The 13,124-nt window shown below is 44.9% G+C and overlaps 4 protein-coding genes across 4 annotated transcripts; 1 reads left to right on the top strand and 3 right to left on the bottom strand.

The window, feature by feature from the left end:
* Nucleotides 1–1,307: 1,307 nt before the first annotated feature.
* On the bottom strand, nt 1,308–1,760 carry UV8b_01766 (uncharacterized protein; the record flags this gene model as incomplete). The annotated part of the gene is made up of 1 exon (XM_043139264.1): nt 1,308–1,760. The coding sequence occupies one exon, from the start codon at nt 1,758–1,760 to the stop codon at nt 1,308–1,310; it is 453 nt and encodes a 150-aa protein (XP_042995198.1).
* A 6,456-nt stretch (nt 1,761–8,216) lies between these two features.
* Nucleotides 8,217–9,432, bottom strand: UV8b_01767 (uncharacterized protein; the record flags this gene model as incomplete). The annotated part of the gene is made up of 2 exons (XM_043139265.1): nt 8,217–9,055; nt 9,120–9,432. 2 exons carry the CDS (start codon nt 9,430–9,432, stop codon nt 8,217–8,219), a joined length of 1,152 nt encoding a protein of 383 aa, XP_042995199.1.
* A 914-nt stretch (nt 9,433–10,346) lies between these two features.
* UV8b_01768 (uncharacterized protein) lies at nt 10,347–10,520 on the top strand (the record flags this gene model as incomplete). Its single annotated transcript, XM_043139266.1, has 1 exon — nt 10,347–10,520. One exon carries the CDS (start codon nt 10,347–10,349, stop codon nt 10,518–10,520), a length of 174 nt encoding a protein of 57 aa, XP_042995200.1.
* A 116-nt stretch (nt 10,521–10,636) lies between these two features.
* UV8b_01769 (uncharacterized protein) lies at nt 10,637–10,919 on the bottom strand (the record flags this gene model as incomplete). The annotated part of the gene is made up of 2 exons (XM_043139267.1): nt 10,637–10,650; nt 10,736–10,919. The coding sequence occupies 2 exons, from the start codon at nt 10,917–10,919 to the stop codon at nt 10,637–10,639; spliced, it is 198 nt and encodes a 65-aa protein (XP_042995201.1).
* Nucleotides 10,920–13,124: the final 2,205 nt, after the last annotated feature.

Raw genomic sequence — 13,124 nt, forward strand, 5'->3', positions numbered from 1 at the left:
GGCAACAGATCTAGCTGTAGTAAGAAACCACTCCGTACAAGACGTGCCAACTACAACATATGCCATTACAAAGATGCTGCAAAAGCCATTAGCTACAGTAAGTGATAACTGCATACAAAAGATGCTAGCTGCAACAGATGCCACTGCGATAAATACTAGCTGCAGTAAATAGCTTCTTCGTATAAAAAAAAATTGGCCGCAAATAGTTACGCACTATTTACCGCTATATCCGGCCAGTAGATAAATACCCGCCAATTTTAATCCCATTTCGAAACCAATTAGAAGAGATATGCAAAATTGCTACGGGTCGTATCATAAGCAGTGACCAAGATCTGGACATCTACGAACAAATAGACCTAGACACTTATATTGACAGAATCAGTAAGGCGTTATAATACATCGATATGAAAGCTACTTCCTCCTCTATACTAACGATAGATGTCTTGAAAACGATCTGAGTTATGAAGAGGTTTCTCGCATACCTCGCAACTATCCCCAGTAGAGGGGGCAGAACTTGCATTAATTAGACTATTAGAGAGGCTCACGAGTATCTCTAAGGCCTGGCAGTTAATGACCTCAATTATAGTTATAAGGACTTGAAATGCCGTGACATGGTTATATTTGAGATGCTATTAGAGGCTATCGGGCCTATCTATCATCGTCAAGTCGTAACCTGAAAGTTTACCAGAGGTTACTCATAGCCGACCTATAATTCTAGAGAAATCTTGGGTTCGCCATGTATAATGGGACTTATGGTCTTGAAGAAGATATAAGGGCGGGTCAATAACTTACTGTCGAATTTTACGATTCGGAACGCTGGCCGAGTCAACGTGACAATTGCGCTACTGCAACAGGGGAACGAGCTCCGCTACTGCGGTGGGCAATTGACCTTTATATTGACTCGCGGTCCCAACGCTTGATTTTGTGGCAGTCGCGATTTATTGAGTTAGCCCAGGGGCCGGTTGACACCTACTCTTTTCAATAGCAGTGAATACATAGCAGAAGGGGTAAGTAAGTAGGAGCGTATTCACCCAACTAGGTTCGTAACTAGCACAGTTTTTCCTTCCTTTAATATCGCCGTGGGACTAGATGTTAGCTAGCCTGGGCCGACTAACTTGCGTAATATATCATCATCATCAGCAATACATTAGAACCAAAGTGGGAACATGTCTATAATCTCCTACGTGTTTATACTAATAGAAATGGGCTAGCGCGTTCTTTATACCGACTTTGCGACCGAATATTGCAAGCGCAAAGTTGGCAACGTTTCGTGGATCAGACCCTCAAGAACGTCATTTCCACCTCCCTTATCTAAACATACAGCCCTCGATGGTCCAGGGCTCGTGGCCCGACGAATCAGTGCCCATGATCATATCCAATGGAATCCTGCGCTTCTTTAAATAAGTGCATAGCGATCCCATATCGACACCCTTTATTCTGTAAGTGACGGGCCAATCGCACATATGCAGGAATCCTGAGGTCCAGACGCGCTCATTCTTATACTGTATCCCAGGTCCGCCCTTTGGGTCTTGATAGACAACCAGTGCATCGGCGAGTTCGGCCTCACATTCGCCACGGATCTGCACTGTGGTTGCGGCACACGTATCTCCCTGGTCCATAGGGTAAATGATCTCGCGCGTTGTTGCCGTCTGGGAAGATATTTGCCAGCCTTTGGTGAACTCGGATGACACTTCCACCTGCGTAGTCCAGAGGCCCACGCCGCCCCCCGCCGTTAGCTTTACGCCGATGCTATATCCCATTGACTCGGTGTTGCTTTTAGTAGTTTCGAATTTAAACGACTGGGAGCACCCCTTAGGGTTATTGCAGTAGAATAGGTTTTCCCGGTGGGTGATAACTGGTGCGGATAGGTTGCAGGAGATGATACGGGGGGTAAAGGTAAAAGATACGCCCTTAATTGCCGGAAAATTGGGCGCATACGCTGTCGGCCACTTTATCGTCCTCTGGTCTAGTGTCTTGCCATTCACCGTTGAGGGATATTCTTTGGCAATCTTTTTAGCGCACGTTAGAACATCGTCAGTTCCAGGCGCGCAGGGATAGTCGGGCCTATTATTTCGCCCATCTCCTAGGGACACCCCGTTAACATATAGCAGGGGAGCAAGCTTAGGCGTAGGGTTGGGCGTAACGGCCGCGAACACCAGCTGGCTAGTGGCCGCTAGGGAGAATAAGACGCCAGGTCGCATGAGCATAATGAAGCTATTGCCAGATAGGGTGGAAAAAAGAAAGCAAGAGTCTGGTCTTAAACTTGCTCGAGGTAATGTTGAGAGTCGCTTAGGATGACTCTTTGCGGTTAAATGGTCCGGACTGAAGATTATCGGGGCACGTCTTAGAATTTATGTCCATTTGACGTGCCCGCGTGATGGGTAGTGAATAAGAGGGCCTCCAGACAGTTGCTTGGCAAACACAACTTCATGCCGAACTGAGTCGGCCCCGAATGTCCATTGACGTGTTGCTTCGTGTTTTTTTAGCTGCTTATCTGTCCGGTCAGTATTGTCCAGCCGTCCATCATTAGGTGCCATGCGCTCCGCATCGCCAGACTCGCCTGCGTTGCGAAGATGAGGCCGACAAGTTTCGCACGGGGCTCTTAAGTTTCAGCTTTTGCAGCCTTGTCGTCCCCGTTTCTTAAGCAAAGTCTGCGGTAAGTCCAAGACAGAACATATTCTACACCATACATTATCATGACTTTTGCCCGCACAATGGCCTCAAAAACGACTCCGACGCCCTATTTCACCCCTTTATCTTAAATTAAGTATAAATAGAATTAAAAGATGCAATTGCCGCGATTTACGATTGTTATTATCTTGATGACTTTGCGTGTACTATTGGCAGCAAAAAAGAAAAACGCTAATAATGCGGCACATATGCTGCGGTCATGTGTGGCTAGGGTCGGTTCTACAAGAGTGGTATATACATCTAATTAGGTACGTAATAAGTAAAAAAGCGGAGCTATAATATTCAAGGCTCCTGAACAACTAGCTATTCTAATATATCCTCACTTTTAAAGTTCTAAGGATGTATTTACGTGCTCGTCGGCTTAGGCACGTCCGAATACCCTGTCATCACACAAAGTGGGGTAGGGGGGTGGTTAAGCGAGGTGCACAGAAACGTCCTGGATTAGCTATGTAAGAAGTTGGCGAGTAACGAACGCCCCCTATATAATGCTGAAATATCACATATTGCCTATACAAATGATGAATAGCAATAAAGGACTTATTGGGCGAAATAGGTGCCTAACGCATAAATAATGACGAAGGAACTGTCTCGTACAGCTCATTAGACATATGCTCAGAGGTAAGAGACCCGCGTGAGACGTGCGCATGCGCTTTGTAAGCGACCCTACCGTAGCATCATAACAACCTGTCATGCAGAAAAGCCCCGCGGATGTGGGGCACCTCAACAGGGGCTCGGCTTATCCATCGACATCAGTCGCAAGCTAGATATGCTGACTGCTAATAAATACTGGACCTAAATTACACAGCACCCTCGAATATTGGCTGAGCAAACGCAATTGCGATGGAAATTAAGAGGACGCGAAGAAATCTTTGGCGCTGCTCCGCCGATTGTTCCCGACCCGGCGTGTCATATTTGCCCCGCAAGTTCGCATGAAATAAAGATCCGTCATATAGGCCATGATCGCCGTGATCCAAGTAAGCTTATCTAAGTCACTACAAACCCTGTTCACGACATATCGCGCTAGCGGGAGTCGCTTATATTTCCTATGAAAGGAATAGTTGCCAAGCATAAAGGCAAAGTTTTTATCGCTTGTAATCATAATAATATTATTAATCATTTGCAGGGATAGCTGCAATAGCTGCAATAGCTATTATTAAGGTTATTCTAGCTTGCTAGTTAATAGCAGGGAGTGCTAGTAATATTACTATAGCTAACAGACAAGAGTATTCTATCTGGATTGACTAGTTATTCCAAAGAGCGCTGACGACAAGGACATCGACAGTACAAGCCATCGTCCCCCACTATTTCATCATTTGCATCTTGAGAGGTACGCCAGTGCATCTGGCATACGTAATTGGATTACGGTCATAGACGGAAGAGGGGCGGACCTGAACGAACTTGACCCTCGAGCCTTGCAGGCCCTAGCTTATGTCTCTTGACGTTATCCTCTTCTACGCACGTGCCCCTACTACATACGTGGTTCAAGCCAGGCCAACGGTGCTAGACCGTTTAAGGTGATCGGGGTAAGGGTTAGTAACCCGAAATTTACAGAATGTTTGACGAATGGAAATTTCTTTGCTCCTAAGCCAGACGAGTATTAAAGAAAGGATCTACCCTTGCGTACAAGACAAGGAGATGGCATCGTGACAAGAGACATTTCCCTCAACGCGGTAAAGTTTCAAAGTACGGACCAGAATAACAGTGACAAGGCTTTTCAAACCGAGCCATTGAGTTCCAATGCATCGCCTGTGGTTCTTGCAGCGCATTCATTTAATTCCATACCAGGTGGCGTGTTATAGTAGCGCTTTCGCAACAGAGAAGCTCATCCAGGCATCTACGCAGCTTCTTTAGAATTCCTCTTTCCTAGATTCGCATGGACCGTACTGAAGGCGCAAAGAAATCCAAAAGTGTAAAGACCGTCTAGTAAGAGTCCAACAAAAAGGCAGTTGCCTACGGGGCAAAGTGGGCACATAGATAAAGGCTATTTAGGTTGGGGAAATGAGCTTCAAAAATCAGATCAATTCCACGATCAATATGCCGGTGATTTATCAACTTTTTGGGTTCTATGACGACGATATATATGACTCTCCTAAGCGTGGATAGTCGAGGAATCGCCAGTCTCTAAAACCCTGATTGCAAGGTAATGGTAATAATAATAGTATAGAGGTAAAGCGGATAATATCATGAGGTATATAATGACTACTTTAATAGTAATAACAGACAAAACATCTAATTTACAGGTAATTGTAAAGGACTGGCTCTAGGGCGACTGCGAACAGGCGTCGAATGAATGTATTGAATAAGAGGAGGGCCCGGTAAAGGAGGCTCTCTACAGTCTAGTTATATCTATGGGTGCCGAGGGCCGGGTCTTGTAGTTGTCCCTTAGCCTCTATATACATGCCTTAAGACACAGTATACTTAAGTCAGATCGTCGAAATATTAACAACTTCACCTAGTCCTTGCGACTTGCTAACCTTGATATCTTAATACAACGATCTGATGGGTCTATACTGCGTCCATTTCTACTATTGCAACGCGGCTCAGCCTGCAAGCACTGCAAGCTACGATTTGGAAGTTATAAGGTGTTGTTCCTATTAAGTCACATAGATAGGAAATCTCGAGAATTGGCGCGAAACAAAAGCATTGGCTCCGGGATCCTATTGAAGAAAGCCTTACCTTTTAAAAGCTGGAAAGGAAACGACATACTCCGATCTGGATTGTGTCTATAGACGATCACTAGACGCGGCAACGAAGTTTGAGACGTAATTTATTTTTACAGGCAACGCCTGTTCGATCTGGGACTTTTCACAAGAACTACTCTCGGAGGAGGGCAAGTTGTTATCAAAGCAACTAAATATCTCGGCTTCAAGTGATGATGCGCCCCCAAAAGAGTTATTGAAAAATTGGATGCGTCGCACTCGTTGCGAGGAGGCCTTCGGTGCGGCGCGCAGTGATATACTAGTCACGCTAATAGGATTACCCTTGAAACATGATCAGCCTTTAAGGCTAGGGGTTCATGATGGACAGGAATTGACCAGTGAGGCCGAGGTCTAATATAAACTTATCTCGATTGCAGCAGCACTAACGCTTATTTGACCGTTGCGAAGAGACGGAGAGATATACTGATATCAGTGTGCGCAGATGACTCCGAGGCAGGTTTCCAGTTCGCCCATACAAGGCGCCATTCGAGGTTATCAAGAGGCAAGTCTCTAAACGACAGTAAAAAAGCGAGTTCAAGCATTGTATTTCCTTCTGGTTTGAAGTTCTGCAGTTGTCTCCCACCATAGCCTGGTCAATAAATGGGGCGCATTGTCGCAGCGTCAACGCAGGATGCTGACAGCTTTGGTTCGATTCCGCCTGGCACCCAACGACCACCGGGACAAGACACTGTGCATCGATGTTATTATGAGGACGACTTTAAAGAGTACGATAATGAGAGCGATTTTGAAAGTACAGATGATGACGAGGATGATAAGGATAATACGAGGGGCTTAACATGCCCTTCGAGAATGAGGACGGCGTAATAGTTAAGGAGCAAGCCTCGAGTCAAGCTTCCAGAGGCATGAGGATTCTCTCAGAGATATCGTACGTTGTTTCCGCTATTATGCGGCTACCGAACACTTTAAAGATGGAAGAGCCAGCTCGTCTCTACTCGTCTACTTTAGTGCTGTTCGTGGTCTTCTATCGAGACGGAGGGGCGATGAGTTTTTACGTCCTCACCAATTCCCGCCCGTCTTGTCCAGGTTGATATACTGTACACGCCTAGTCTTTCTAGAGAGAATGGTGCCAGGGTTCACCCACGCACACATTGGCCTCTCCGAGAGACCGCTTTACGGTTAACTACAAATGCTCATCGAACTAAGGGTCCGGGATATCTTTTTCACTGGAACGACGACGGTGAGGTACTTTCGTAGGACGAAAATGCATACCTCTATGAATATTTTTCGTGGCTTAGCCCGATAGGCCTTGGGACAAGCCACTAAAAGCAGAGTCGGCGGTTGATTTACGACTGGGTGTCATTTGATCCTAATTTCAGCAGCATCCGGGATCGATTGTCAACAGCAACCGTGAACTACTCCTTTGTGACCGATCCGACAAACAGGATATCAGATGCATATTGGGAGCTCCTTACAAAGGCGTTTACATCTCCGATCGACCGTCTTCGTAAGTCCCAAGGTCCTGATCAAAGTATATGGGACTCTAAAGCCGCACAAGCATACCTTGATGCCAATGTCGCTCATTTGAAATGGATTTTTGTTCTAATAATTAGACAGTCGACATACAGCTGAAGTATCGGAGCTACTGACTATAGATTGCTTTAGCACGACTTCAAGGCTTAGAGGCATGTGTTTCTATAGCGAAAGAATGCTTTCTAGTAATTGACACATAAAGCGCGAGTAACTACGAATAAGGAGTTCCACATTGCAAGGTTTCTCTCCCCACCAATTGCTCTACTAATGTATCGATATCTCGTGCACATACGTCCCGTCGCGTACGCCATCCTACGCAAATGTTTCCATCACGACTTCCGCAAATAGTCTGATCTTTGCACCTCTATCAAGACGTGGGTCTTGGTCAACAAAAACTTTCACAGAAGAGCTCAAACGATCGAGCATGGCTGTTCCGGGATTATCATGTAGAATCGGAACTTAGTTATATCGCCAGCTGTCTATCGCTATCACGGAAAAGCATCTTCATGGCGGGTTGGCAAGTTTTAGCCGGTTCGATGACATGTCAAAAGTCGCTGAAGCAGTGTCGCGCATGCATGGCAAAGCAGCCATAGACCACTGCAGCGGTATTCTACCTATAGGCTCGACGGCGCGTTTCCAAATCATCTACAACCAGCATTACTGCGGATTTATGCCAAGATATCCGCAGAATGGCATGAGTTTATACTAATCGATGAATGACCCGACTTCACCAGGAGAAATGACAGCGTCCGCGTGACTGAAACGAACATAGAAGTGGGTTCCAGAAAACGCCATTTCGATCAGCCGGTGTCCTTGATCCAGTCAATAGACTTAGGAAGGAAGCGTTGTCTCCGCCCACTATGTAGGTAGAAATAACTAATCCTTTAAATACTTATATGCACAGGGTTTTAAAATATTTTTATACATCTGATATTTCTAGTGATATTAGCCTAATATCAATATTATGACCTTAACCTGGCAAGTACTATATATATTGAGATACATCGCGTAATTATTTGTAAGGGAGAATATGTAAGTGCTAGATACTTATTTATTAGTATGAACTATATATCTATAGGTATTTGATACTTTGTGTTATTTTAATCTGGTACAGTGGTGATATGTAATGATTAATAGTGGTCTTCCAATAAGTAATACTGGCCAAACCTATACGCCGTTAGATAACGAACGATGGCCACGTGAGCATCTGTTGCTTTCTTTGTCATTACAATATTCGCTATATCTTGTCCTCTAACCTTTGGAGCATTATTAAGATCTAGTTGGACTGATGGATTGAGGCGGAGTGTGAGGTTGAGCAGGTGTACCGGTAAGTCGTTATCGTTTTGGCGGTGGACTGATAGGATCAAGTCTCGAATCCATATTGATGTTATCAGGCAGTATAGGCGAACCGGCCCGTTTCCGAGAGCGTCCTCTTGTAAATTCCACTTCCGCGTCGTCCTCGAGTTCGTCCTCGGGTAAAACGTCGACATGGGAAAATGTATCGTCTGGCGGGTTGCTTTCTGATTGATCACGCCTTTGTCGTTTTGTTGGGCTGGTACTTCTGCTTGTCCCGCGGGCAACAAGATTGAGAAGTTCCTTATACTCGTCCACCGACATTTCGCGCACTTTAGACGAGCCTGAACGGTCGAGGATAACCAGCTTGCGCCGCATACGCTGCCTGAGGAATGCGCTCTTGGCAAAAATAGCAAGAGCGAAGCGACAGAAGAAGAAGTGCCGTGACACACCTCGCAGGGGTTGCAGTTGGAGATTGTGATACTCCTGCTCTAGCTCAGTAGTAGTGCTGTTGAGAAGCACATGGGTATACCATTCGCCAGCCTTGGGCAAGATAGCAAATCGGTTGTCGTCCCACATTTTATGCATGTCGCATCGAAGGAGAATCGTATTGTCCGGACATTTTGCATCAAAGCTCTCATCGGGGTTGGCGACGTAAGTATACATAAGGTTTTTCTGCCACCACTCGCTCTGCGCTTGTGGAATAATATGGGCCATCTCTGTAGGCAGAAATGAGCCTGTTATACGGCACCCGATATCGCGCTCGCGGGCATCTCTATAGATGCCTAGTTCGATTGGAGCGAGATCATCTAACCATGACTGAGGAAGCTCGTCAGGACATCGGAAGTTATCAAATGATGGCACAATAGGGTACTTGATATCTACGATCAATGTTTATCAGCAAAACCTTATACAAATAGCACAGATATCTCAAGGTCAACTTACCGTCTTCGATACAAAAATAATATTTCGTGTCTCGCAGAATATCATCAGGTCTGTCTGGAATTTTAGACCCATTTTTACTCATCGAGAAATAACCATCAAATCTACAGGCGGCAAGGATAGCACAAGCGATTCGTGCTGTCTCATGATGGATTCCTCCTGCATCTAGCGCCGGTAGATTCAGGAGGAGATTGTGGCCATCCTGGTATCCAGGATGATAAAAGAAAACGTTCTTCTGCTGACGCGTGGCAGCGAATAGTTGACGACGAGGTTTGAGACACTGCTGGATAGGCATTGATACACTGCTATCTGCCATGGCCTTTTCAGTTCCGATGTGGAGCTATAGCATGAAGCATGAGGTTGGTTGTCGATTATTGCTAATAACTTGAAATCGTTTAGTTTTATTGTTTGTGTTGCGATTGCCAGGGCCAACGCGCATCCACTTTATTTACATTGCTTTCTGTTATTGGACAATCGCTTTAATATTCTCCACTTCCTTCCAGTTATCCTCCGGACCATACTGGCGAAGCACTTATGACTAAGCAAAGATTACGACGGCTAGACGCGGGTGGTATCGGGTATCCGCTGCTTTTCATAGCATTCTCTCGATGACACCCGGATAGTTAAGCGTCCTGCCATCACTGTCCCATATTACTCACGCTTGCCTATTTACCTAACTGTAGTAGCCTTATCGATATGTCATCTACTGGATAAAAGCGCTGAATAGCATACATAAGCCGGTTGTGAGCCGATTGTGATGACCCTGGTAGACCTAATTGATAGCTGCAAAATTCGCGTCACCAGTGCGGGCGGATTCCCATGCTAGAGCACTTTGAAGGTGGCCCATACAACTCCAAGGACTTTGCTTCGTACGAACCGTGTCACGGCGTATTAGACATCGTGTATTTAGTCATCCCGACTACGTCGACTTATGTTGTTCCGACCCGTGCCAAGCCTCCGGCCTGTAAATTAGTTCTTCTTCATTCATCATTATCAATGTATTTATTTCACGATAAGTCGACACGGCGCGCCTAAGAACAACGGCTTTTGCCGACCGCGCCATAGTAGGTGGAACCGGACGGAGCAGTTCTGGCCGCCGGTTCCTATTCCCAGCTCTAAAGAGTCATATAGTCATACCCATCCTCACATAAAGCTTAGTGCTCAGAGCGCAGCCACCGCACTACCAACCAGTACTGATTTCCGAATCTTGCATAAATTGTCTGAAACGATATGTTCTCTCAGCAGACTGGCAACTTCGCAAAGGCTGCCGCGGCCGCCACTGCTTCTGCGGCCGGATACTATGCCTGCCACGTCTACCACAACACCACCGCGGTGGACACGCCAATAATCGCCTCACTGAGCATTCTCGACTCCTCCGCCAGTCCAGAACGGTCACGGAGCTGATCAATAGGAACAGCCACCCCGCCAATGTAGATTCCCAGTACACTGAGCTCGCTGCACGCCTCCAAGATATGCCAGAGGAGGTACTGCTTGCGAAATTCCTGCGCGTTCTCTAGTCGCTACGTCTTTAAACCTAAAAAGACATTACTTCAGACCTTGCGGCTTAAGATTACCTGAATAAGTAAGTACTATTTCGCTATTATCTATCACATACTTACCGATTCTGTAGAGCTCTAAGATGCAGATATAGCACCGGCCGCTGAACTTTCCGACAGCGCTCTGCCAGTACTGTCCACTAGGCTCTATGGTTTTCTTCAAGTGGCTGACATTTCCCTTGGTGAGAACGAAAGCCACATCGATGTCGTGTTTAGGTGGGACACCCGCCAGATTGCGGCAGTGCATCGCATTGCGATTCAGCGGACCGAGTTATCTACGGAGTATCCTGGTATATATATTATCGGTTGTCTCAATCGTTGCATTCAACCGTTGTGATGGTCTATCTTGTAGTTATTGACCTGTTTAGTTAGATTATTAGCCTTTTATGCCCTAAACGTCGCAGACAGCAAAAATAGGTGCTAATCAGGGAAAGCGGAGCTTTGCCTGGAGATTTGCGAAGAAATCGGAAGGCAAGGCAGGAAGGGCGTAGCTCTTTCCCGCTTTCCCTCTTTAATATAGTGAGGCCGTCCTATAGAGACATCTCCACTACCTGCTTAGTGATTCGTTAAAAAACATTTTAGAATTCTTAATTCGAGCGGATATTGGTCAATCAAGTCGGCAAAGTACTATAATGTACTGCTTCCCTTAAAAAAAGTGTAAAGAACGTAAAAGTACGGAAATTAGGCGGTGAGGTTCTGCTATGTAAAAGGCGGTGAAAAGCGTAATTCTGCCATGCTTTCTAAGCAGAGGCCCGCTGCAGGCGAAAAAGCCCGCCGCAGGCGGCCCCCGGCAGGGCCCCCGGAGGGCCCCCAGAGGGGAATAATAAAAAATACATCATATTAAAATATTTAAGTAAAAAGAAGGTAGTATTAAGGCGGTAAAAAAAGGCAGTAAAAAGGCGGTAAAAAAGGCAATAAAAAGGCGGTAAAAAAGGCAGTAAAAGGCGGTAAAAAAGGCAGTAAAAGGCGGTAAAACACGGCAGTAAAAGAAGGTAAAATAAGACAGTAAAAAGGCAGTAAAAATGCAGTAAATTATGTAAGACTGTAAAAATGGCAGGGAAAAGACGGTAAAAAAGTGTTAGAGGGAAATTGGCTTGTCTGTAATGTGGATATCGGTCATATCCGAGGTCGGATGTGCCGAGTTCTCCCTAGATCAGTAAGCCCTTAGGGGTACCCCCTATCCCACTATAAATAGCTGGGAACACAAGTCTCTTAGAGAAGACTTAGTTCCTTCAATCAAGCATTATCGCATTTTCCCTGTGCATTCTGACATGGTAGCAATTGCGTAAATATCACAACAAAAAACCTCATTTTTATCCCTTACCTTATGGCCCAGCCTTAAGATCAACTATTATCTTTATTTTGCTGTAAAAGCCACTATTTTCCGGATCCTATTTGAGCAAGCTCTGGGTTCCCTATTGAATCCGTCAAAAGCCTTATTGCTGATATACTCGTGTGGCCTCGTCAATCAAAAAGGAGGCTATTACAGAAAGTCGCGATATTTCCTTTAATCTAACAAATCGATATCTTAACCGCTATTTTTCGTTAGATCAATTCGTGCCCTAAACATCGTTATTAGCGAAAATGGGTACTATTACTAATGATAGCTCCAAACCAGTAGTTAAGCTGATATCCCGATATGATTGGGATATCTGGTATGATTATATTCAAAAGCGTGCTTTAGATGATGATATTTGGATATTCGTTAATCCTAAGGGCTTGGAAATGCTAAATATACCCCTTCTGCCGGCATAGGAATTGGATGAACCTATCTATTCCACGCAGGCATTAGCATTAATACCAATATCTGCAGTAATAGCAGATTCATCAACAGAAGCTGCAGATCGTGCCCCTTCTGCAAATACTAGAGCTGTATCGGCAGCTAGGGCATTATCGGCAGCACTAACGGTAAGAATAAGAATAATCCGGCCGCAGTAAGTCGAGAATGTTAAAGAAAACCACTACTTTAAGCCGATATAATGCCCTGGTGGTATTAGTACTGCAGAATGGATAAAACAAGCTAACATTTAGTATAATTTTCAGAACGACCGTTATATAATGTTTAGTCGGAATCTTCGAGCATATACGGCGTGGTTTAAATTAATGCTGAGTCCTAGCTATAAGATATTAGTAGTAGGCGATCGGAACGTTTAAGGAAAAATTTAATGCCTAATAGAACATGTACGACCGGTTCAGCTTATTATCTGGGAATACCTCAAAGAAAAATTTAAGCAGGCTATATAATGTAACCTCGTAAGATGTAATATAGAGGAATAGTTTAACGAAATCTCCACATTATATAAGCGATTAGTGCGAATAGACTCGATCCTTATTAATGGGAATACGCCTACTAAATAGCTAGCGGAAGCTCTTCGTTAAAAGTATCCTGCCTTTAAAGAAAAAATCCTTAATTAAATGGTAAAAGTATAGGAACGGAATAAATATCTCGATT

The sequence above is a fragment of the Ustilaginoidea virens genome, chromosome 1 (genome assembly GCF_000687475.1).
Source record: "Ustilaginoidea virens chromosome 1, complete sequence".
Taxonomy (NCBI): Eukaryota; Fungi; Ascomycota; class Sordariomycetes; order Hypocreales; family Clavicipitaceae; genus Ustilaginoidea; species Ustilaginoidea virens.